We start from the raw sequence: 25,752 nt of genomic DNA, 5'->3' as shown, positions 1-25,752 counted from the left end.
GGAACATTGACCTCTACTGCTAGGCTGGGCTGACATCCAACTCAGTAATGACACTTAATAGAATCACTCAATTTTATAGACAGAAAGGACTCTGACTTTACGGTTTAGGAGGAACGTTCAGTGGCTCACTTAATGCCAGAGTCAGATCTAAAGTCTTCAGAGAGCATTCCACTCTATCCCACTTACATTTCTGTTTTGTTTCCTGTGCCAATTAACTGTTGAGATCTAGTTGCAGTGAATGAACCCGTGTAATAACAGGTGTGAATGCACACACAAGTTCATTGAAGTGGTTAGTGAAGGAAGAAGGCAGGGAATTTCAGTAAGTGTAAGATCAAGGCTGAAATGGGGTGGAGACATGTAAGGCACTGTAAATAAAGTCTTAGGTCAGCCAAAGCTTTTTATCAGTTTATTATATTGTAGTCACTTTTACTAGTTTCCACTTGCCTACTGATGGTATTTAATTTTTCCTGATCACTGCTGATGTTTAGAAGTTAACTTTGATTGCCTGGTAGATCTTTAGTGGAGTAGTAATTCTTTCACAGGATAGTTATTGTTAAGGTTAGCTTTGGAAATGATTGTTCAGACTCTGTTCGCTAGCCTCCCCATCCTCCCATCACCCCAGCAGTCCTACTACCCTGGTTCAGAGTCTCCTGTATTTTCGCTGGACTTCAGTACAAAGTGCCAGATCCTGGCTTGTGAGGCTTCACATTGTCATCTCATTTATGCCTTATGAGCTCCAGGTGATACCATATTTTAAGGAATGAGCACCACTGGGTAGTATTGACCTTCAGTACAGGTTTGGAAACCAGTTTTACTCAAAAAGTTCGTGTTCTCTTTTTAGCATGCTTTTTAGCAATATATCTTGGTAGATTCTAACAGCCTTAGCTAATAAGATAGTCCTAGAGCTCCAAGAATAGGAGACTTGCTCGTTAACATTCCTTTCTGGCCGGGTGCGGTGGCTCACGCCTGTGATCCCAGCACTTTGGGAGGCCGAGGCGGGCGGATCACGAGGTCAGGAGATCGAGACCACCCTGGCTAACACTGTGAAACCCCGTCTTTACTAAAAATTAAAAAAAATTAGCTGGGCGTAGTGGCGGGTGCCTGTAGTCCCAGCTACTCCGGAGGCTGAGGCAGGAGAATGGCGGGAACCCGGGAGGCGGAGCTTGCAGTGAGCCGAGATCGCACCACTGCACTCCAGCCCGGGCGGCAGAGCGAGACTCCGTCTCAAAAAAAAAAAAAAAAAAAAAAAAAAAAAAGAACATTCATTTCTGCTATTAGGCATATTGAAGAGAACCTCTGTGACTAATACCCATCATTCTGGGACATTCGGTAAAGGCTTTGAGAACTACTCCAAGGAATTTACAGTTGTGTGGTCAGTTTTACAGCTTCTTAAGGAAATTTGCTTTGAAAATTATAGTTGGTGTGTATTTAGATATTATACACATGAAAATTAAAATGATAATTCTTATAATTTGGTTTAGAATTTCAAGCTCCTCATGTTTCTTGAATGTTTGGGTAACTGCAGCTTGCTGAACACCAGTGCTTCTATTAGGACTTAGAGCAGACATTGTTGGTTGCTTACCAAAGAGTCATTTCCCCCTTCTTCCTTGAAAATAGAACCCCAATTTTGATCAGGTATCTTGCCACAGTGTGCTTGAGGAAGATGGGCCCCTCCAAGTCAGGATTGGTCTTTGCCATCATGTTAATTTCACTCCTCTTTGCCAATGATTGGTTGAGAGGGGTGGAGGTGGCAAGGCAGTGTAAAACCCATTTCTGGCAAGTGACACCAAGGTGAAGTGTGATGAGGTAGTGGGTACTGGATGGAAAATGTTTTCCTCTCCGATAGTAATGAGAAATTTCCCCTTCATTTCTTTGATGCTGCTGAATGAGGGTGTGATGCCTAGTGGACTGGTAGCCATCTTGCAACTACTGTGGCTCAAACACAAAAGCCAGAGTGCTAAGGATTGCCAAGGGGACAGATGGGAATCCCAGATTATTGATAGCATTGTTGCTTTGTTGAGTTGATAGCCCTGAAACTTCCTATCTTAGTGCTACCTTTTATATGAGATAATAAACATCTATTCGCTGTTGTTGACTTAGAATAAAAAAAAAATCAAAACCAACATCTATTGTTTAAGCCATTTTTAGTCTAAATTCTTTTACTTGCAACTAAAAGCATCTTAACTAACATAGAACTCTTTGCATTCAAGGGACAAAACCCAATTCAAAAGAAATTGGCCAGGCACAGTGGCTCACACCTATAATCCCAGCATTTTGGGAGGCCGAGGTGGACGGATCGCCTGAGGCCAGGAGTTTGAGACCAGCCTGGCCAACATGGTGAACCCCCCATCTTCACTAAAAATAGAAAAATTAGCTGGGCATGGTGGCAGGTGCTTGTAATCCCAGCTACTCTGGAGGCTGAAGCAGTAGAACCACTTGAGTCTGGGAGGTGGAAGTTGCACTGAGCCCCGGTCACGCCAGGACACTCCAGCCTGGGTGACAGAGCAAGACTCCGTCTCAAAACAAACAAACAAACAAAAAAATTGGTAAGGGTAGGGGCGCACACCTCTTGACTCAGATAACTGGCAAAACTACAGGTAGTATTAGCTTGAGACAGCTGAATCAGGTCTCCTGGACTCAGTTCTTCTCCATGCCTCAGCAGTGAATCCCTTTTCCCCGGCTTCACTGTCAGGCAGGCTCTCTCTCGCTGTGGTACTCTGATCCGCTCTCAGACAGGCTCTTGGTGTGGTAAGCCCTTAAAGCAGTAACTGCAGTGTGAGAGAGGACCTCCTCTTCTTTCTGGCACCAAAAGTTGCAGGATAAACTCTGACCACCTGGTGACCTCAGAATTGGGAGTGGGGTGGAATGGTGTTGGGAGTCAGCCAGAGCTCTCCATCTACAAGGTTCATTTCTTCACTGATGTTGCAGAAATAATTGTAGCCTGCATAACCAGGTCTTGGGAGAAGTGATGGAAGGGCAGTCTTGCCTTCAATACTTCCTTGCTAACTGAGGTCACTGGAAACCCAAGAGCACTTCCAGGGAGAGTGCTGAGGTCCAGAAAGTACTTTTAAAAAATTATATTAGAGGACATTTGGTTAGAATTTGCAAATGCTGACTTAGCTATCAAAGTAATTCTGTATTTCATAAAGCTAAAGAAATTGAAGGAAAACTTTTTTCCTCAGCTGGAGCAAAGTCTAACAAAATATTGACATATCTACCATTTCAAGAATTTCCAACTTTTGTGCCAAAAAAGGATCTAGATGAAGTTGCCAGAGAAAGTAGGGTTTTCATTCTTTGGGGGATAAATGTTCCCCTCCTGCCAGAAGTTGCTTTGTAGCTTGCAGTCATTTCGAGACATTATTGGTCTTTTACTTTATAGTTAGGTGTTCAGCGTTCCTAAGAAATTGTCAGGATAGAAAAGGACCATCTGCACTCCAAAAGCACATGTCCCCCACTTCTACTTTACTGTATTTTTAAAGGAGCGTCTGTCTGGCCACTTTTCATTCTCTATAAAAATATAGTGTCGACCTGAAGTTCTAAAGAGTTCCTTGGCCCTTGTTCAGAGCTTTCAGGATACTTTCTATACTTTATGGAATTCTGTAGTTTGGGCCTTTTAAAAACTAATTTCTTTTGCACAGTTAAACAACTACTATACATAGAAAAAAGAAAAATCCTGTTTATTGACAATTATTTTTATCTTGTTTCATTCTCTTCCAGTCCATGAGTAGACATGTCCATCTGTATTAGATGACTTTATATAGTTTAATTTGAGTTTATATCATTTTTTTGTGTTCTTCCCATGTATTAGTTGAGTTCACCTATTTATTTATTTATCTTTTTTTTCAGACAGAGTCTTGTTCTGTCACCCAGGCTGGAGTGCAATGGTGCGATCTCGGCACACTGCAATCTCCGCCCCCGGATTCAAGCGATTCTCCTGCCTCAGCCTCCCAAGTATCTGGGATTACAGGCACACGCCACCATGCGCGGCTAATTTTTGTATTTTTAGTAGAGACAGGGTTTCACCATGTTGGCCAGGCTAGTCTCGAACTCCTAACCTCAAGTGATCTGCCTGCCTCGGCTTCCCAAAGTGCCGGGATTACAGGCATGAGCCACTGTGCCCGGCCCATATTTATTTTTTTACTGGCTGTATAATGCTGATTCATGTATATATTTTAGGCTAAAATTTGTAAGGAATGAAAATGAGGCTGGGTTCAGTGGCTCACGACTGTAATCCCAGCACTTTGGGAGGCCGAGGTGGGCAGGTCACCTGAGGTCAAGAGTTCGAGAACAGCCTGGCCTACATGGCGAAACCCCGTCTCTACTAAAAATAACAAAAATTAGCCAGGCATGGTGGTGCGTGCCTGTAATCCCAGCTACTCGGGAGGCTGAGGCAGGAGAATCACTTGAACCTGGGAGGCAGAGGTTGCAGTGAGCTGAGATCATGCCATTGCACTCCAGCCTGGGCAACAAAAGTGAAACTCCGTCTCAAAAAAAAACCACAAAAAAAAAAGCAATTTTTTTTTTTGGTGGGGGTACGGGGACTTTCCAACAAAAACCGGAAAGCCTGCTAGACAAATTCTGAAAGAGCTGTAACTGGCCAAAAGTACTATCCTTAAAAAACAAAATAATTAAAATCTTTTAGTAAACAAGAAGGAATAGAATAGAATTAAATAGCACAAACATGGTTTAAAAAGTTGTGACAGAGGAGCACTTTTGTATATTCTATTTACCCAGATTCAATCAAATCTAGTTTGTAAGTTAGATCACAGTTTTTCTAATGATCAGCAGTATTAAGGCTAAACTTTGGCAACTGAAAGTCAAACTTCCAGCCCTCCACTTTTAACCCTAATCTGGCCTTTTCTCGCTCTAAAATAAAGTGAAGGCTGAGGTAGGAGAATCACTTGAATCCAGCAGACAGAGGTTGCAGTGAGCCAAGATTGTGCCATTGCACTCCAGCATGGGTGACAGGGTGAGACTGTCTGAAATAAATAATAATAATAATATATTAATGTATTAATATATTTTACACATTAGCACAGTGCGTGGCACACATTATGGACGTATGTGTGTGCACGTGTACGCATTTCTTTCTTTCTTTTTTTTTTTTTTTTTTGAGATGGAGTCTCGCTGTGTCGCCCAGGCTATAGTGCAGTAGTGGGATCTCTGCTCACTGTAAGCTCCGCCTCCTGGGTTCACGCCATTCTCCTGCCTCAGCCTCCAGAGTAGCTGGGACTACGGGCGCCCGCCATGGCGCCCAGCTAATGTTTGTATTTTTAGGAGAGACGGGGTTTCACTGTGGTCTCAAATCTCCTGACCTTGTGATCCACCTGCCTTGGCCTCGCAAAGTGCTGGGATTACAGGCGTGAGCCACCACAACCGGCCGCATTTATTTCTTTTTAACACAGTGCAAATACATAGGTGTGTATGCGTATATATATATATATTTTTTTTTTTTTTTTGAGAGAGAGAGAACTTGTGTTGGGATTCTACGTTTTGTAACCTATTAATACATTTGAGGATGTTTTTGGTGGCCCATGCGTCGGGGATGGTTGGGTAGTAAGATGGGGGCTGTGAGTTCGCTATTCAGCAACTTGATATGGGGGAAACCCAGCTGGTATCCTCCTTCACCAGGAAAGATCGTTAATTCGCCGATGGACTTGAAGAAACCTCATGGGACCAGGTGCGGTGGCTCACGCCTGTAATCCCAGCACTTTGGGAGGCTGAGGTCTGCGGATCATGAGATCAGTAAATTGAGACCATCCTGGCTAACATGGTGAAACCCCATCTCTACTAAAAATACAAAAAATGAGCCGGGTGTGGTGGCGGGCACCTGTAGTCCCAGCTACTCGGGAGGCTGAGGCAGGAGAATGGCATGAACCCAGAAGGTGGAGCTTGCAGTGAGCCAAGATCGTGCCACTGCACTCCAGCCTGGGAGACAGAGTGAGACTCCATCTCAAAAAAAAAAAAAAAAAAAAGGGAACCTCATGGAAAGAAATGCTTCTTTGTGAAATTTTTTTGGAACATAAGATCATGCCTGGATTAAAGTGAAACAGCTGAAGCCATATCATGCTCATAAAGAGGAAATGATAAAGATTAACAAGGGTAAACGATTCCAGCAAGCGGTGGATGCCGCCAAAGAGTTTCTCAGGAGAGCCCAAAGGGAAAGATCAGACGTCATCCCACAGTTCTGCTGATGACAAGAATCGGCTTAATTCCAGTGAGGAGAGAAGTAGGCCCAACTCAGGTGATAAGAAGTGCAAACTTAACCTGTCTGAAGGGAAAGTGAAAAAGATCATGGGAGAAGGGAAAAAGAGGGTGTCTTCGGGCTCTTCAGAGAGAGGCTCCAAATCCCCTCTGAAAAGAACCCAAGAGCAAAGTACCCAGAAGTGGGGTTAGCCCCCAAAGGATTAGAAGAATGTCACCATCCCGAAGTCCAGTACCTTGAGGTGGATGATGGCCAGACCAATGGCCGCATTTAAATGGAGCCGACCAGAAGTGAGCCTGTTAAAGATACAGATCCTCATTTCCATCATTTCCTGCTAAGCCAAACAAAAGCCATCTCTGTCTGTTACCAGGCAATCACAAAGAAGTTGAAAATATGTAAAGAGGAAACTGGTTCCACCTCCATCCGGGCAGCTGACAGCAGGGCTGTCAATGGCAGCATCACAACAAAAAGATAGGATTTGGGGGCCTTGGTATCATGGGAAGTGGCATCGTCTCTAGCTTGCTAAAAATGGGTCACACGGTGACTGTCTGGAACTGCACTGCCAAGAAACGTGATTTGTTCATCTAGGAGGGGGCCTACTTGGCAAGAACCCCTGCTGAAGTCCTCTCAACCTGTGACACCACTTTCGCCCATGTGTTGGATCCCAAGGCAGCCAAGGACCTGGTGCTGGGCCCCAGTGGTATGCTGCAAGGGATCCACCCTGGAAAGTGCTACGTGGACATGTCAACAGTGGACGCTGACATAGTCACTGAGCTGGCCCAGGTGATTGTGTCCAGGTCAGGGAGCGGGGGCACTTTCCAGAAGCCTCATCTCAGGGAATCAGCAGCTTTCTAACCAGGGGATGTTGGTGATCTTAGCACCTGGAGACAGGGGCCTATATGAGGACTGCAGCAGCTGCATCCAGACAATGGGGAAGACCTCCCTTTTCCTAGGCGAAGTTGGCAACGCAGCCAAGATGATGCTGATCATGAACATGGTCCAAGGGAGCTTCATGGCCATGATCACTGAGGTGCTGACCCTGGCCCAGGTGACAGATCAGTCCCAGCAGACACTCTTGGACATCCTCAATCAGGGACAGTTGGCCAGCATCTTGCTAGACCAGAAGTGCCAAAATATCCTGCAAGGAAACTTTAAGCCTGATTTCTACCTGAAATACATGCAGAAGGATCTCTGCTTAGCCATTGTACTGGGCAACACGGTCAACCATCCGACTCCCATGGCAGCTGCAGCCAACAAGGTGTACAAAAGAGCCAAGGCACTGAACCAGTCCGACAATATGTCCGCCGTGTCCCAAGCCTACATACACTAAACCGTCGGACCCCCCGCCCCAGCCCTCTAGTCTCTTTCTGTCTGTCTGTCCCTTCTTTGGCTCAGACCCAGCCTGACCAACAACACGCATTTCTTAGGCTCAGCTCTTGATACGGAAATGAGTGTCTTCACTCCGGCAGCATCATGGTCTTCGGTGCTTTCTGGACCCAGGGTATGTGTATAATATCTGGTGATGAGTTGTGTGATATACATTCATTTTCACTGTTGAGTAGATTGATTTGACCTAACTTTGAACCTCAATCTTAAGAGGTAAAGTAGTAGTTTGCCAATTTAATGCTGCACAAAGGATTATTTAAGTAATAGCAACAATAATAATATCACATCATATTTGACAAAACTTCCTAGCACATCATAAATAATAATAAGACACAGGCTTGGGCAATAGAATAATTACTGATTTTCAAATGTAACTGCTTCATGTGTGGTTATAAACGAGGTAATCATGGCATTAAGGTTTGGTATACGTTTAGAAGGGAAAAAGAAAGCTGAGGTTTTAGTAAAGCAGAAAAACACTAAGCTTTAAAAATGAAGCCTGAAACCATGGAAAGAGGTTTAACTTCCCTAGTAATCAGGATAATTGCTGAATGCAAATTGAATGCAAATACAAATTGAAACATTAAAGTACAATGTATTGCCCACCATGTTGGCAGAAATGTTAACATCTGATGATTATCCAGCGCGACTGGAGATGTGGGACGCTTTCTTGTGAAAGTGTAAGTCAGTACAACTACTTTGGAGGATAATTTGGCAACATTTTCAGAGTTAAAAATGCTCATGCTTTGTAAACCTACCATTTGTAATCTCTGGATCTGCCCTAGGGAGATAGTCTTGGTTTTTTTTTGTGTGTGTGAATGTCTTCCACAGGGAGATACTCTTAACACAAAGTGGTATGTACAAGCATGTTCAATGCAGCACCCCTATTAATAGCAAACAGTTGGAGGCACCCATCAGTGGGGGAATGGTTAAAAAGGTTATTTTTTTTTTAAGTGCAATGTAATTAACATATGATAAATTTCACCATCTTAAAGTGCACAATTCAGAGTTTTTTAGTATATTCACAGAGTTGTACTACTGTCACCTCTAAATAATTCCAGAACATTTTCATTACCCCAAAAAGAAACTCATACCCGTTAGCAGTCACTCCCCATTTCTCCCTTCTCCCTTCTCCTCCCTTCTCCCATCCCCTGGAAACCACCAATCTACTTTCTGTCTCTGAATTTGCCTGTCCTGGACATTTCATATAAAGAAATGGAATCATACAATCTGTGGTACTTTTTATTTGTCAACAGCTTTATTGAGATGTGCTTCACATACCGCACAATTCACCTTTTTTTTTTTTTTTTTTTTTTTTGAGATGGAGTCTTGCACTGTGGCCCAGGCTGGAGTGCAGTGCTACAATCTCAGCTCACTGCAACCTCCGCCTCCTGGGTTCAAGCAATTCTCCTGCCTCAGCCTCCTGAGTAGCTAGGATTACAGGTACCTGCCACCACGCCCGGCATGTATCATGGGTGGGCATCCTTCACGTTGGCAAAATAAACTTCCAAACTTGACTGCGACTTGTCTCAGATACTCTGGTTTACATAACCATCCTAGTGGGTATGGAGTGGTATCTCATTGTAGTTTTTATTTGCATTTCCCTAATGATTTATGATGTTCAACATCTTTTCATGTGTTTCTCAGCCATTTGTACATTTTCTTTTCCAAAATATCTATTCAATTTATTTATGTGTATTTTTATTTTTATTTTATTTTGTTTGATATTTTGAGATGGAGTCTCACTCTGTCCACCAGGCTGGAGTGCAGTGGCATGATCCCAGCTCACTGCAACCTCTGCCTGTCGGGTTCAAGCGATTCTCCTGCCTCAGCCTCCTGAGTAGCTGGGATTAGAGGTGCCCGCCACCATGCCCAGCTAATTTTTGTATTTTTTTAGTAAAGATGGTGTTTCACCGTGTTGGCCAGGCTGGTCTTGAACTCCTGAACTCAGGTGATCCGCCCGCCTCGGTCTCCCAAAGTGTTGGGATTACAGGCGTGAGCCACCGCATGTGGCCTCAATTTATTTATTTATTTATTTATTTTTATTTTTATTTTTTTTTTGAGACGGAGTCTCGCTCTGTCGCCCAGGCTGGAGTGCAGTGGCCGGATCTCAGCTCACTGCAAGCTCCGCCTCCCGGGTTTACGCCATTCTCCTGCCTCAGCCTCCCAAGTAGCTGGGACTACAGGCGCTCGCCACCTCACCCAGCTAGTTTTTTGTATTTTTTAGTAGAGACGGGGTTTCACCGTGTTTGCCAGGATGGTCTTGATCTCCTGACCTCCTGATCCGCCCGTCTCGGCCTCCCAAAGTGCTGGGATTACAGGCCTCAATTTATTTTTAATTAAAATTTTTTTTAAAAAAAATTTTTAGAGCCAGAATCTTGCTCTGTCACCCAGGCTGGAGTACGTTGCATTATAGCTCACTGCAGCCTCCACCCCCTGGGCTTAAGCAGTCTTCCTGTCTCAGCTACCTGAGTAGGACTACAGTTGCCTACCACCACATCTGGCTGTTTTTTCTTTTTTCTTTTTTCTTTTTTTAAGGCGAGGTCTCACTCTGTTACCCAGGCTGGAATGTAGTGGCACAATCACGGCTCACTGTAGGTTCCATCTCCGAGGCTTAAGCAGTGCACCCACTTCAGCCTCCCACGTAGCTGGGACTAACAAGCATGAACAACCATACCTAGCTAATTTTTAATTTTTTAATTTTTTAATTTTTTTTCCTTTTTAAGACGGAGTCTCACTCTGTCGCCCAGGCTGGAATGCAACGGTGCAATCTCAGCTCACTGCAACCTCTGCCTCCCAGGTCAAGCAACTCTCCTGCCTCAGCCTTCAGAGTAGCTGGGATTACAGGCACTTGCCACCACGCCCAGCTAATTTTTGTATTTTTAGTAGAGACCAGGTTGATGCCTTTACATCTGAGTTTTTGCAAAAGTAGAGACCAGTGTTTCACCACGTTGGCTGAGCTGGTCTTGAACTCCTGACCTCAGGTAATCCACCTGTCTTGGCCTCCTAAAGTGCTGGGATTACACGTGTGAGCCACCACACCTGGCTCCTAGCTAATTTTTAAATTTTTTTGTAGAGGCAGGGTTTTCCTGTGATGCTTAGGCTGGTCTCGAACTCCTGGGTCCAAGTAATCCTCTCTCCTCAGCCTCCCAAAGTGCTGGAATTACACGTGTGAGCTACTGTGCCTGGTCAGAAATACCTATTCAATTTGTGGCTTCTTTTCTTTCCTCCTCCTCCTCCTTCTTTTTTTTTTTTTTTTTAACAGGGATGGGGTCTTGCATAGCCTGGAGTGCAGTGGCTGTTTACAGGTGCAACCATGGTGCACTACAATCTTGAACTCCTAGGCTCAAGCAATCCCCCTGCCTCAGCCTCCTGAGTAGCTAAGACATAAGCAGGTGCCACTGCGCTTGGTTCTGTGGCATTTTTTTGTTGTTTTTGTTTGTTTGTTTGAGATGGAGTTTCGCTCTTGTTGCCCAGGCTGGGGTGCAGTGGCACCATCTCAGCTCACTGCAACCTCCACCTCCCGGGTTCAAACGATTCTCCTGCCTCAGCCTCTTTAGTAGCTGGGATTACAGGTGCCCACCAACACACCCAGCTAATTTTTTGTATTTTTAGTAGAGATGGGGATTTCACTATGTTGACCAGGCTGCTCTCGAACTCCTAACCTCAGGCGATCCACCCGCTTCGGCCTCCTGTGCTGGGATTACAGGGGTGAGCCACCGCACCTGGTTGGTGCTGTGACATTTTTATACTATGCTGCCCAACTGTTAAAAGGAATGAAGCAAATCTGTACATAATAATCCCTGACTAGATCTCTAAGACTTAATGCTAAGCAAAATAGCAAGTAGTAGGATGATATATTATACTACCATAAATTTTATATAAATAAACACACTCAGGTGTGCCATGCATACACTTACACACACACACACACACACACACACTCTCACACCCTGTTACTGTTCAGTTAAATATATATATATGTAAGAGGATAGAGAAGGGCCTGATATAATATTTCCCAACCTTTCCAAGATAGTTTGTTACCTTAGGCCAGGAAGAGAGAGAACGAAGATGGGGGTGGAAGTGGGGTATGATCTAAAGGGGCTTTTGTCTTATTTATGACATTTTACATAGTATCCATGTACTGTTTGGCTAACAAAAGTGTAAAAGCTCCTTAAAATGTAATTACAACCTGAAAAAATAAGAACATGGGAGCTCTTGGGGAACCGTAGCAGGAGATGGGTTAGAATCCATGCTCCATGCGCCCTGGCAAAGGAATGTGTATTCATTGACTCCTTTTATAGCTCAGCTTTATTTTGTCTGGGGTCCTTCCTCTTTTTCAAAATAATTTTATTATTTTTTAATACTTTGTATCAATTCAAATAGCATGGAGGTTTATAAAGTGAAAATGAACTTACCTCCCCTCTTCACCTGAAACTACCTACCCTAAGGTAGTGTTAGTGCACATCATTTTCCTGCTGAAATTCTGTGTTTGGGTATTATCTCCCACCCACCCAGTAAGCTGTGCTTCCATCTTCTTGTGGTGAAAGCTCCTTCCTTTCTGGGAGAGGGAAGTCTTCATTTTGAAGCATCCGTGGAATGGTCTGCAGGATTACTTTGTGTCACCTCCTACCCAAGATTGTGATGTAGTAGGTCTGAAGTTCTACTTGGGCGTCTTCATTTTATAAAAAGTTCCCGTGGTGATTCTGGTGAACCAACAGAGGATTAAGAGTCATTTATCTAGGGAGTAGCAGGGCAATCATAAATTGTGCCCATGCTGCTGCTTTGGGAATTATTTTTGGTAGCTGCTTTATGAGAATGATGAGCCTGTCAGCTTTATGGAAACATGCCTGAACTTAGATGGTCTGTTTTCTTCCAGGAATTTCACAGGACTTTTACTTTAGGTTATTTTCAGCATTGTGTTTTTGTAACTAAATATTCAACATGGAACTGCTATTTGAGTCTGAGAAAGTGATCATGGATTCTTTTTTGAAAATGATGGAAATAAACGGTACATGGCAAACTTAGCTTGTAAACTCTGCCATTCACATTGAAAATGGGTGGCTATAGTAAAAATGACAGGTGATAAATCTTCACCAGTCAGAGTATCCTTGGGTCTTGATTTAAAATGCTTTTCCTCCCCCACAGCCTGATTTTTGTGCTTCATTTTAGTGTGTTTGCCTGAGATGTGAGCGAGAAATTCATGTGATAGATGTCTCACATCTCCCTAAAATGTGTAAAACGAAGCTGTGCCCCGACCACCTAGGGCACATGTCGTCAGGACCTCCTGAGGCTGTGTCATATCTTAAATTTGAGTAATCTTTCTCATATCTTAAATTTATGTTAAATTTTCTCTTGTAGGTATTCTCATGGGAGCAGTTATAAAAATTATAGAGTTTAAAAAACTGGCGAATTGGAAGGTAGGTTTGCCCTTTGGTTCTTAATTTTAGTAACATTGGTGGTTATGCTGGCTTTTTTTTGATAATTACTTGGCTATCAGTGGAGTTATTTATATTATTATATTATATACCCCATTAATTTTAAATTTTTTAAAATTAGATACAGGTTGATGCCTTTACATCCGAGTTTTTGCAAAAGCATAAGTCTCATACTGTTTCAAGTGCACGTGGGAGCACCAATGTCATTTTTTTGTTGTTATTATACTTGCATTTTTGTAATCCTAGGCTAACCTTATTAGGCAGGAAAATTCTCTAATTAGCATTAAACATTAAATACTGTTTATTGCTCCCAATTCCATCCTGACAACTGAGGATAATAAAACATACTTGTCTGGTACTGTGAGACACAGTACTTCATATATTGTGGCTCATATTATCCTCATGACGGTCATGTGAGGTGGATTGTCTGGGTATTGTAATATCATCACCCCATTTTTACACATGAAAAAGGTGACACTCAGGGAGATTGGGATGTATTCAGTGTCACAGAGCTAGAAAGAAAGTGGCTGAGTGGAGTCTTGTGTCCAAATCCTCTGGCCTGAATATGCAGTGTTTTCTCCACCATACCACCCCGTCCTCAGTTTGCTAATATACATACCCTTGTGTTAAAGAGGTTATTAGAGTATGAACATCATCCTGGGATGCAAGTACTCATTGAAACTGGAATTTCAATATCAACTTGAACATCCATGTTGAGTAGGGTGAGATTAACAAGTATGCTACAAAATTGATTTTGTGGAGGGAAATAAGATTCATTTCAAAATAGTAAAGAATTATGTGGCTAAAATTGATCACATTTGAGCCCTTCCTACTTTGATGAAGCTCCTAGGTCCTAGGATGATTTGACCTGTGAAACTGTAGAGTATAAAATTAGCAAGACAAACCTTATAGCCTAACATAAAACACAATTTGAAGCTGTTATAAATAGTAGTAATGAAATATTTTATATATTAAATAAATTTTCAAAATGTGTATTGCACTTTGAAGAGTGATAGGACACACCTCTGCTGGGGAGGCCCCAATGGAGCACATTACATGTGGGATCTCTGCCTTCCTGCGACTTGGTTACATTTAACCACTCTAAGAGTGGGTCATGACTGAAGAGCCTTTTTCTACTCCTAGGCTGGATATAGCCTGATGTGTAGATTTTGCCCACTAACCCATTTTGTTTGATCTGATTTAAAAATCATTTGATCAAGGCTGGGCATGGTCGCTCATGCCTATAATCCCAGCACTTTGGGAGGCCAAGGTGGGTGGATCGCCTGAGCCCAGGAGCTTGAGGCCAGCCTGGGCAACATGGTGAAACTGTGTCTCTACAAAAATACAAAAAAAATAAAAAATAAAAAATAAATGATCAAAATTTGAATTGACTGTAAAACAATTAAAAATTGTTAGATTTTGGCCAGGTGTGGTGGCTCATGCCTGTAATCCCAGAACTTTGAGAGGCCAAATCGTGTGGATCATCTGAGGTCAGGAGTTTGAGACCAGCCTGGCCAACACGGTGAAACCTTGTCTCTACTAAAAATACAAAAAATTAGCTGGTTGTGGTGGCACATACCTGTAGTCCCAGCTACTTGGGAGGCTGAGGCACAAGAATCACTTGAACCCGGGAGGTGGAGGTTGCAGTGAGCCAAGATTGAGCCACCGCACTCCAGCCTGGGTGACAGAGTGAGGCTCCATCTCAAAAAAAAAAAAAAAAAAAAAGTTAGATTTTAAAATATTACCAGTCTATATAAAATTCTGGAAATTTTACATAAAATTCAGAACTTCTAGCTTCTCTTGGAAAAGCAGAAGCTCTCTTAACACTAGGTCCAGCAGTGTTCAGAGACACTGAGCAGAGGGGCTTATCTTCCAGGTCATGAAATGTGGCCCCAAGAAACCTTTGCTTGTGACCCCTGCTGTAAGCAGTGGGAGTAGGGGAATGGGAGGTGATCTTTCACTTCTAGTTTTATATGCATCGTTGTTACTGAATTTTTGTTTTCCAACAGATGTTACTTTTCAAGATAAAATAATAGAATGTATTTAACAGTACAGACCATGAAACAAGTTAGGTGATGGATGTGATAAAGTGCCTGAAGTGTCATCCAGATAACCAGTGCTTGACCTCAGAAAAGAAGGCTAGATTGGGGATGCCAGCATGTACCAGTGGTCCCACCTACTTGGGAGGCTGAGGCAGGAGGATCGCTTGAGCCCAGAAGTTTGAGGCTGCAGTGAGTTATAATTGCACCACTGCAGTCCAGCCTGGGTAACAGAGCAAGACCCTGTCTCTAAAAAAAAAAAATTGAGGCAGGCTTCCTGGAGGAGCCTGCATTTGTGGAGAGTCAGAGTGAGAAGCAGGATATCTGCCTGGAAACCAGATGTGCAGGGAGCAGTCGGAAGTCAGAAAAACAAGAGGAGCTGGTAGTTTCTTTCCCTGAAGTTCTGATTCAAAACTGACCTGCTGGGTCTGCATTCTACCTGTATTATCATGTGCTTAATATTTTTCTATTAACTTGCTTTTTAAATATATATATATATATTATTTATTTATTTATTACTTTCTTTTTTTGACACAGAGTCTCGCTCAATTGTCCAGGCTAGAGTGCAGTGGTGCAATCTCGGCTCACGGCAACCTCTGCCTCCCGGGTTCAAATGATTCTTCTGTCTCAGCCTTCTGAGTAGCTAGGCAGGAGAACGGGCATGTGCCACCGTGCCCGGCTAATTTTTGTAGTTTTAGTAGAGACAGGGTCTCACCTTGTTAGCCAGGCTGGTCTCAAACTCCTGACCTTAAGTGATCTACCCACCTTTTCCTCCCAAAGTGCTGGGATTACAGGTGTGAGCCACTGTGCCTGGGTGTGGCTAATTTTTTTAAAAAAATTTTGTAGAGACACGATGTCACTATGCTGCTCAGACTGATCTCGAACTCCTGAGCTCATGTGATCCTCCCACCTTGGCTTCCCAAAGTTTTAGGATTACAGGATTGAGCCACCATGCCTGGCCTATATATTTATTTTCTTATTTTGTTTTCTTTTTTTTTTTTTTTGCGGGGGCTTGGCGGGGAGTGGACAGAGTCTCACTGTGTTACCCAGGCTGGAGTGCAATGGTGTGGTCTCAGCTCACTGCAACCTCCGCCTCCCAGGTTCAAGCAGTTCTCCTGCCTCAGCTTCCTGAGAGGCTAGGATTACAGGTACCTGTCACCACGCCCAGCTAATTTTTGTATTTTTAGTAGAGACAAGGTTTCACCAAGTTGGCCAGGCTGGTCTCGAACTCCTGACCTCGTGATCCATCCACCTTGGCCTCCCAAAGTGCTGGGATTACAGGCATGGGCCCCCACGCCTGGCCATGTTTATTTTCAAGGCAATGTTACAGTACTATTTCCATTCAGAAACTAATATTGTTTTGTAAACATGATAAAAATGAAGTAGTACAGATGCCTGCTGACATCAGAGGTCAAGTCTGCTCTCTGTGGAGGGAGATCAGCACGTTAGAGCCCTTAGAGGCGGTATTGCCATCCGAAGGTGTCTTGGATTTATTTGGACCTGAAGAAATAATCAAGAGGGCTGTCTCAATCCGTGAGGTCAGTGGTATTTGACACACACTGCTCAAGTGCCACCTAAAATCACCTCAGACCATTTTGCGGGAGCCATTGCCAAAAGGAACTATAACACTATTTCCCTGAAAGGCGGTGTGTTCATAAGGGCTGCAGTAACAAATTACCACAAACTAAGTGGCTTAAAATAACAGAGATTCATTGTCTCACAGTTCTGGAGGCCAGAAGTGAGAAGTCAAGGTATCAGCAGGACCGGGTTCCCTCCCAAAGACTCTAGAAAATAATTTTTCATTGCATCTCCCAGCTTCTGGTGGCCCAGGTTTTCCTTGGCTTGTGGCCGCATCACTACTGTCTTTGTCTCTGTGCTCACATGGGCTTCTTCTACATGTCTCTGTGTGCCTCGTTCTGTCTCTTACAAGTTGATGTTTGCTGCCTTTGGCCTTCCTTTATCCAGCGTAAGGTCATCTAGATCCTTACCTTCATTAGATCTGCAGAGACCCTATTTCCAAGTAAGGTCACATTCTGAGAGTCCTAGTGGACAGGAATTGGGGTTGGGGTTGGGGGATACTATGTAACCCCACTATAGGTAGATTCTCCTTTTTCCCAGGGTGGGAGGGGTAGTTTTTGTACCTCCAAAAGGCTGTATATAGTGGTCCTGCTGCACAGATCCTGAGAATAGGTTGCCCCACAAAACACAGAGCTCGGCTCATTTCTTTTCACATAGTCCTAGTCTGAATCATGAGCTTCTTGTACATGCTGCTATTTTAAGACTTAATAAGGCATTTCAGAAGTCATCATTTGCTTCTATTTTGAGCCTTTTTTGAATTTTTTTTAGTCTTTATGGTAACAGCTGTACATTTGTAAGAATACATTTAGGCATTCTTTGGAATAGGGATTTTGACAAGAAATCAGACTGTCAAAATTGTGACATGGGAAAATATTCATATGAAAAAGGGCCTGATTTTGCATTTTAAAAAGACTATGTATTACACATAACCATTTTGGGCTTGAGGACCAATATATATTTCCCCCAAATTCTGCCAACAAAACTAGAGAGATATTCTAATAATATAGAAAGTGAAATTGTTATTGTTTCATCCCTCCAAAGTTGGCTGTATTCTGGAAACACCATTCATAATGGCACTTAATAATCAAATCTGGAAGCAAGGTGCAATGGTTTGGGCGTTTGTCTCCCTAAACCTCATGTTGAAATTTGATTCCAGTGTTGGAAGTGTTTGGGTCATGGGGGTGGACCCTCATGGATAGACTGATGCCCTTGCTGGGGGAGGGAGGTGCATGAGTTCTTGCTCTGTTCGTTCCCTATACAGCTGATTGTTAAAAAGAGCCTGGTCCCACCCCTCGCCCCCCCTTTCTTCCTCTCTCGCCATGAATCTCTGCACACTCTGGCTCCCCTTCTCTTCCCCCATGAGTGGAAGCAGCCTAAGGTTCTTATCAGATACCCAGTCTTGAACTTTTCCAGACGGCAGAATCATGAGCCAAATAAATGTTTTTCCTTTGTAAATTACCCAGCCTCAGGTGTTCTTTTATAGCAAGACATATGGTAAGGGGCTGTCTTTGTAGCCAAGTCTCAAGTCGAAAGAGCATCCAGTGGGGACTGTTTCATCACATCAGACTTTGGAAAACAGCAGAGTTGTCTGTGATAAGCAGAAAGAAGGCAGAGCTATTTTAACCATGTGTAGGGTTTCCTGTTCCTCTGAGTGGATTGTTTTAGGATTTGCCATTACCTTTTTCCCGGAGGAATTCCAGTTTGTAGACTTGTTTTTGAAAGTATGCAACCAGAATTGAAATTTTCTAGATTCAGATGAATTTTCTTTCTGTACTAAGGAATAAAAAACATACTACTCTGTGTTTGGAAGCAGTTTGTTGTGCTATTTCTTTTCGCCGATTACCTTTAAAATCCTTGTCTTGACCAGGTGTGGTGGCTCATGCCTGTAATCCCAGCATTTTGGGAAGCTGAGGTGGGAGGATTGCTTGAGGTTAGGACTTTGAGACCAGCCTGGGCAACACAGCGGACCCTGTATCTAAAAAAAAGAAAAAAAAAATAGCCTGGCATGGTAGCATGTACATGTAGTCCCAGCTACTCAGGAGGCTGAAGTGAGAGGATCACTTGAGTCCATGAGGTTGAGGCTGCAGGGAGCTGTGATTGCACCACTGCACTTCAGCCTGGGCAACAGAGCAAGACTCTGTCTCAAAATAATAATAATAATGATGAAAATAATAAAATACAGTTTCATTTTTTTTTTTTTTTTTTGGTGGGGGAATCTCTCATTCTGCTTGATTTTATTATCAGGTAGTTATTTAAACATTATACGTTTCCATTAGACCAGGCCCTGAAAGAAGAATTATTTTGGCTCTTTATTGATGAATTTATTTCTTAATTACACAAATTCCATGCCTCTTAAGATTCCCATTTTCTATTTACAGGAAGAAGAAATGTTTCGTCCAAACATGTTTTTCCTCCTCCTGCTTCCCCCTATTATCTTTGAGTCTGGATATTCATTACACAAGGTGAGACTCAGGCCCACATTGGTGCTTTGGTCTGGACAGTTTCTCATGTTTGTAAAGCAAGTTCCTTAAAAGCTTGGGTGTTAGCTCTGCTTCTTCCTGGTTGTGCTCAGTGGAAGCTGGACTGCAGTGCCTGAATTCTGGAGAGGAGCAGACATGATCAATTGGCTGCTTTATTGGTTTCAGGCAGTGTGGCTCACTGAGCCAGTGTTTGCCATAAATGGGTGCTTTGCCTAGAAAGATGGCTGAAGTGATGTTAAGTGGCTCACAGATGATGCATTGACTCGTCTTCCTGGACACAGACTGATAGATGTAAAGAGAGTAGACTGTGTCCTGGGATGACAGGGACATGTGCCCCAGGGCTTTTGTTTCTTTCAGCTCCCCCACTGGGGCCTTTCTTACCTCCTCAGGCCCATCCGTCCTTTCTTGTCTCCTTCTCAGTGTCCTCCCCTGGCCTCAGACCCCAGCTTGATATTCTCCTTCATCCCTCAACCTCTATCTCTTCTCGCCCACTCCCTGGTCCAGCCTTCCTAGTCCCACAGTTGCCTGCCCATCCTTGCCTCCCTGCCTTGGTGAGCAGTGGCACTGGCCCCTACCCACTTCTCTGCTTTGGCTTGGCCTTGATGGCCATTGCCTTGCAACTCCCAGTGTGAGGTGCTGTTTTTGTTTTTGTTTTTGTTTTTTGAGATGGAGTCTCGCTCTGTCACCCAGGCTGGAGTGCAGTGGCATGCTCTCGGCTCACTGCAACCTCCGCCTTGCGGGTTCAATCAATTCTTCTGCCTCAGACTCCTGAGTAGCTGGGATTACAGGCACACGCCACCATGTCCAGCTAATTTTTGTGTTTTTAGTAGACACGAGGTTTTACCATGTTGGCCAGGCTGGTCTCAAAACTCCTGTCCTCAAGTGATCTGCCCACCTCAGCCTCCCAAAGTGCTGGGATTACAGGCGTGAGCCACCACGCCCGGCCCCTAGTGTGAGTCTTTCTGCCTGGGCAGGAGCTTCTCACTTTTAAGCCTGTTTGTGTCTGTGCGTGGTATTTTCCTTGTCTGTGAGTTTTCTTTAAACATAAATGTATTTAAGTTTTAAAATAAAGTGATTCAACTTAAAATACTAGTATTAATAATACAACAGCTATTTTGTGAATGTGATTTTTAAAAAACCTGAAGATTGGAAAGTTTACGCCAGCCCTTGGAGAGAGGAAAGCCAGAGACACAATACAGGTCTAATCATGCGCTGCCCCCTACAGGTTTCTTTTTGGTAAAGTAAAAACCAAAAACCCCAAAACCCTACCTCCCGGGGTGCTTTGAGATTCACACTAGATGAAAGAATGTAGGCAAAGCACCACCCACCACACTAAATAAATGGAGTGCTGCTTCTTGTTATTAATGATAAAAATGTTATCTATTATTAATAACAATACCACCTCCAGTAGTAGTAATAATAATTTATTAAACTTAATAGGTCAGGCCCAGTGGCTCATGCCTGTAATCCCAGCAATTTGAGAGGCCGAGGTGGGTGGATCACTTGAGGCCAGGAATTCAAGACCAGTCTGGCCAACATGGCGAAACCCCATCTCTACTAAAAATACAAAAACTAGTTGGTCGTGGTGGTGCATGCCTGTAATCCCAGCTACTCCGGAGGCTGAAGCATGAGAATCATGAGAATCATTTGAACTCAGGAGGTGGAGCTTGCAGTGAGCTGAGATCACGCCACTGCACTCCAGCCTGGGTGATAGAGGGAGACTTTGTCTCAAAAATAAGTAAATAAAAATAAACTTAATTTGTTGTTGACATGGTATAAAATAAATAAATAATCAATTTTTAAAAAACAGGTTAGATTTGTCTAGAAATTTTTGGTAAAAACATAGAAATTAGTCTTTAATTTTCCTGTATTGAAACAAAAATATATTTAGATGTTCAGCCCAGATTTTTTTAAAGTTATTATTTTATTGTACATCTATGCAAAGAAAAAATGAAAAGAAAGTTTAATGTAAAAAATATTCCCAAGTTTTAGAAACTGTTACTGACATCAGATAATTTTTAACAAGGAAACATAAGTTGAAGGTCACCATGTCTTTCTGTCTGTCACTTTGTAAACAAATCTTAACTGTAAGCAGATTATGAAAATATTTCAAAACGTGCTGAGGAAATTGACTTGATTTTGACTTAAAAACATGACATTTTGAATATTAGAGAATGTAAAGTTTTTATTTTCTATTTTTTTTTTTAGAGGGAAGGGAGAGAAACTTGTTCAAAATTTGAGGAAAGTAATAGTTTTTTAGAAAAACATTTTGTTGAAGATGACTTTCCAGCAGATAATGTGACAATTTATATGAAAGGGACTTATAGGATTATGAAATGCTAATTCTGAAACTTCTGTCTACTTTCTACCCTGCCCCAAAGATGACAGGAAGTAAAGTTGGAATATTTTATTTTAATATTGTGATATTTGCTAATGTAAATTTGGACTTAGAATACAGATTTCAGTAAGGTTATGATCAGTTGATATGCATTAGCTAGGCAGCAACTGGTTCTTTGAATTGTAAATATTACACAAATCATAGGATGTTAATTATGTCAAAGAGAAACAGTAAATTTGCTTTATCTAGCAGAGGGAAGTTCTTGTAGTGTGGTAACTTTAATTTGGGTAAATTTCAAGATCCAGATTAATATTAACCAAGTATATAAATTATATCAACATTAGATCTCTGCAAACAGGTCAAAACTGGTTAATCTTTTTGTTTGTTTGTTTGAGATGGAGTTTTGCTCGTTAGCCAGGCTGGAGTGCAATGGCATGATCTCGGCTCACTGCAACCTTGCCCTCTCGGGTTCAAGCGATTCTCCTGCCTCAGCCTCCTGAGTAGCTGGGATTACAGGTGCCCACCAGCACACCGGCTAATTTTGTATTTTTAGTAGAAATGGGGTTTCTCCATGTTGGTCAGGTTGGTCTCGAACTCCTGACCTTAGGTGATCCACCCGCCTTGGCCTCTCAAAGTGCTGGGATTACAGGCTTGGCCACTGAGCCCAGCCTAATCTGTTTTTAAATAACAAAAGAAAACAGCGATTTGCAAAGAGAAACTCATAGATTGAAAGCCCTTTGTTTTGAAAAACCAAATCATTGTGCTTGCCTTGAGTTATTTTAAATTCTTTGTGCAGTAAAGATTGATATGCCAAATAAAGGAATTGAATGTCAAATTATAGGCAGCCAAGTCAAAATTGCAGCTTCTAGGAGGTAGGCTTAGTGGGGCAGTCAGTGTTCAGCTGAGGACACTCTTTCACGAGTGGGCTTTAAAATAGCAGGTCCTAATATCCCTGGTTTGGCGATTTCTGAGCTGAAAACAAGAATCTTGTTCACACCCACAATCGGGAGTGATTAAAGCCTCTTGGTAACTCCTAAGTGGAGTCCACAGGGTTATGATAACTAGCTTAATTTTCTTAATTTTATGGAAATTTGAAAGATGTTACCATGCTGCTTGGACTTGAATATTTTCTCTTAAATGGTGTGAAATATAGATAGAAACATTTTATCTGTCATAGTTAATGATGATACTAACAGAGTGAAGTAAAATTGTTTAAAAGACCTGGCCAGGAAAAAGGAATATCTGATAGTGTATCTTGGTATCCTAATTGTGTGGACTTTGGACATGAAACACAGTTAATTCCATCAGTGCCTGTCTGTTGGGCATCCTCCATCTGAGGGACATTATGTCAGGGACTGTGTTGTGCGAAAGCAGATGTGGTCATTGCCCAGAATGAGCCTGCAGCCTCATGGGAAAATCAGACATCAGTTACATAAATAAGTGCAAAATTGCAGTGTTGTCAACCGCTACAAGGGAGGGTGACTGTGCACTGAGAGCATAGACTAGGATCTGAGCTGGGAGCTGGCTGAGGGATCAGCAAGAGTTGAAATGTCCCGAGATCTTGGGATGATGAAAGCTTAACAAGCAAAGAGGGAGCACAACCCGCTCGAAGCCACCAGTGGGACTGGAACCCAGAGAACAAAGGCGAGCATGGTGCCAGATGAGCCCAGAGGCCTCCCCAGGGGTCGAGTCATCCAGGGTGGGGGCTAGCTGCATTTTAAGTGGAAGTAGGGGTCCAGATGAAAGCAGCACAATCAGATGTGTCTTTTGGGAAGACCATTCTGGAAGGACTGGAGAGTGGAGGGAAAGGGCCTGGAGGGGTTGAGGAGACTTGTGTGAAGCTCTGCAGTGTTCCAGATGAAAGATGATGTGAGTGACGGGACACTGCAGTAGGTGCAGGGGTGCAGGAAGACTCCCAGGCTCCCAGCTTGCCACACAGGATGGGCAGTGGTGCCTTTCACAGAGAATCAAGTCAGCCGAGAGGGCCAGGTGTGCGGGCCATGACTTCACTGACAGGAATGGCTTTTCTAATCGTTTCCCTGATTTCTGCTCTTTCAAACAGGGTAACTTCTTTCAAAATATTGGTTCCATCACCCTGTTTGCTGTTTTCGGGACGGCAATATCTGCTTTTGTAGTAGGTGGAGGAATTTATTTTCTGGGTCAGGTAAGAAAATCATCTTTGAAACACTTTGAAAGTCTTATATTCTTAGAGCTAGTGCAGGGAGGTGAGAAGGTGAAATGGGGCCACTTGGTGGGGCCTGGGTTTCACCCTTAGGGTAAATTCCTTCTGGAAGGAAATCCTAGTTTCATATGAGGCACAGTAGAGGCATGCTAAATTGTTTCAGAGTGTCCTGCAAGACCTTTGGTATCTGGAATTGAGTAAATCTTTTCCATAATCCCCCCCCAAAGTATTTTATTTTATTTGCAAACCAATACTGTCTTAAATTAGAATATCTAAAAATAAAGCCAAATATATGCCATCAAGAACTTCGAACAGTTGTCAGGTAGACTGAATTGGGATTGAATGCTGTTTTTTGATAAAAATTTGCATTTTAAAAATCAGAGATGTGCTTTTCTGCTGGCATTGGAGAAATAATAAAATCAAAGGTGATTCTGAATCTGTTCACTCAATTCTAAGCTGTCTACCTGTAGAATTATATACTCTGGATTTTCCACAATTGCTAAACCACTTCCCAGTGACATCAGTTGGATGGTCTCTACTTTAGACTTCAAATTAATTCAAATTAATTTAGACCAAACATCCCTAGGAAGGTAGTATCTGTAGTTTTGTACTATGCATGTCCATGCATGTCACGTTCTTTTCCTTTATTGTCAGTTGCAGAAAGTTTGCCTGTCCCAGTTCTGAAAATTAAGTTGAGGGTCAGGTGTCTGGGTGACAGGCAGATTTCTTTAACACATGTCAGCTGCTTTCTTCTCTCGATAGCCAAAGCCCATTCCATCGAATTTTCACCTATATTGCAGCTTTGATGGCACCAGAGTAAATCTGTCTGTCATGCAGCTTTCTTCATTGCTCAGTTTCTAGTATTAAATAAGAATAAACTTAAGGAAACTACAGTTAATTGGACTTGAAGAATGTAGCATTCTTTTCCATACTTTCATTGCATGCTGATGGAATGCATGTTTCAACTAAAGCTTAGGAGCCTTCTTTATTTTTCAAGTGGTTTGGGAACTGAAGATTAATGTCTTTATTAGTTTTAACAAAGCACTAATGGACATTTAAATCTTCTTGGCTGTTCTCCAGGGGTTTTTTTTGTGTCTGTGTGTTTGTGTGTTTTATTTTACAGGCTGATGTAATCTCTAAACTCAACATGACAGACAGGTAAATCCTTCATACTGTAACACCCATGCGACTGCTTTTCAGACAGGGGAAATTTTTCTCCACATTGCTTCCTGGGTGTGGTACTGTTCTATTCTCTCTCTGTATATTTATTTTTGGAAAGGATTTCTGCCATAGAATCTTACTCTGAGTTGATTTGTATCTCTGAAATGAATCAAAACTATACTAAAGACTTTTGAAGTCGGGCATTGCTGATTGGAATGATATAGTTTAAGCTTGGGAGGGAGTAACTCTGCTCAGCTAACTGCCCTGCCCATGTGCACACATACACTGTACCTTTGTCTTCTTATTATTTCCAAGACTTCAGTCGCCATAACAAAAAGTTGTCTTCTTGATAGTTTAGAGATGGAGCAGGGAGTGACGGAGAAACTTTCCTCTAGGATTCCCACCAAACCTGCGGTGGGGGAAGCAGGGCCAAGACCTCTGTTGTGGATATTGTGGAAAGCCCTTCCATCTGAAGCCACTCCCGTGAGCACGTCCCATGAGCCCTGTCCAGAAATTCCCAGAATTGCATAGTGAGAAGCAGCCTCACTAGGTTGAGGCAGGTGTCTCTCAGAAGGTACCAGATCTAGTGCTGAAAAAGCACCCATGCAGAGCATCGTCTGGGTTCCCCCTTCTGAGAGTAGACAGCCTTGCTCAGTGTGTCTGCAGCATGGCTGAGGAGCTGGGCACCAGGGCCACATGTTCGTCCCCAGATCCTTGCCATCTAGCCAGTCAGAGCTTTCAGGATTTAGCAGCAGTTTAGCAACTTAGGACTAGAATCTGGGAACCCTTTTCGTGGAAACTGTGTCTCTGATAACAAGTCCAATCCTATTTCCACCTCCACTCACCACCCACCCCAGCCCAGGACAACAATTTTGGAGCTTTTGTTGTAAGACAGTTTTGATACATAAACAAGTAGTCCTATTCCATGGGAGCTGGAAATAAAACAGA

At 42.8% G+C, this 25,752-nt stretch overlaps 1 protein-coding gene, 1 non-coding gene and 1 pseudogene across 4 annotated transcripts in view; 2 read left to right on the top strand and 1 right to left on the bottom strand.

Moving 5' to 3' along the window:
- SLC9A8 (solute carrier family 9 member A8) overlaps positions 1–25,752 on the top strand; it is a 77,717-nt gene that overhangs the window by 11,307 nt on the left and 40,658 nt on the right. For all 3 annotated transcript variants that reach the window (XR_005234912.2, XM_008014421.3, XM_008014431.3), the window contains exons 4-7: positions 12,950–13,008; positions 19,022–19,105; positions 23,524–23,625; positions 24,767–24,801. Coding sequence is in view for 2 of the 3 variants with exons in the window: in XM_008014421.3 (XP_008012612.1) it covers positions 12,950–13,008; positions 19,022–19,105; positions 23,524–23,625; positions 24,767–24,801 (280 nt within the window). In the remaining variant the exon portion in view is untranslated. The remainder of the gene's footprint in view (positions 1–12,949; positions 13,009–19,021; positions 19,106–23,523; positions 23,626–24,766; positions 24,802–25,752) is intronic.
- On the bottom strand, positions 4,537–4,598 carry LOC119618669 (U7 small nuclear RNA). Its single transcript, XR_005235039.1, has one exon. It is a non-coding gene; the product is annotated as a U7 small nuclear RNA (small nuclear RNA).
- LOC103244528 (cytokine-like nuclear factor N-PAC) lies at positions 5,725–9,335 on the top strand (annotated as a pseudogene).

The sequence above is a fragment of the Chlorocebus sabaeus genome, chromosome 2 (assembly GCF_047675955.1).
Source record: "Chlorocebus sabaeus isolate Y175 chromosome 2, mChlSab1.0.hap1, whole genome shotgun sequence".
In the NCBI taxonomy this organism is placed as follows: domain Eukaryota; kingdom Metazoa; phylum Chordata; class Mammalia; order Primates; family Cercopithecidae; genus Chlorocebus; species Chlorocebus sabaeus.
The sequence above is the reverse complement of the archived record's forward strand: the minus strand, read 5'-3'. Positions and strand labels throughout refer to the sequence as shown.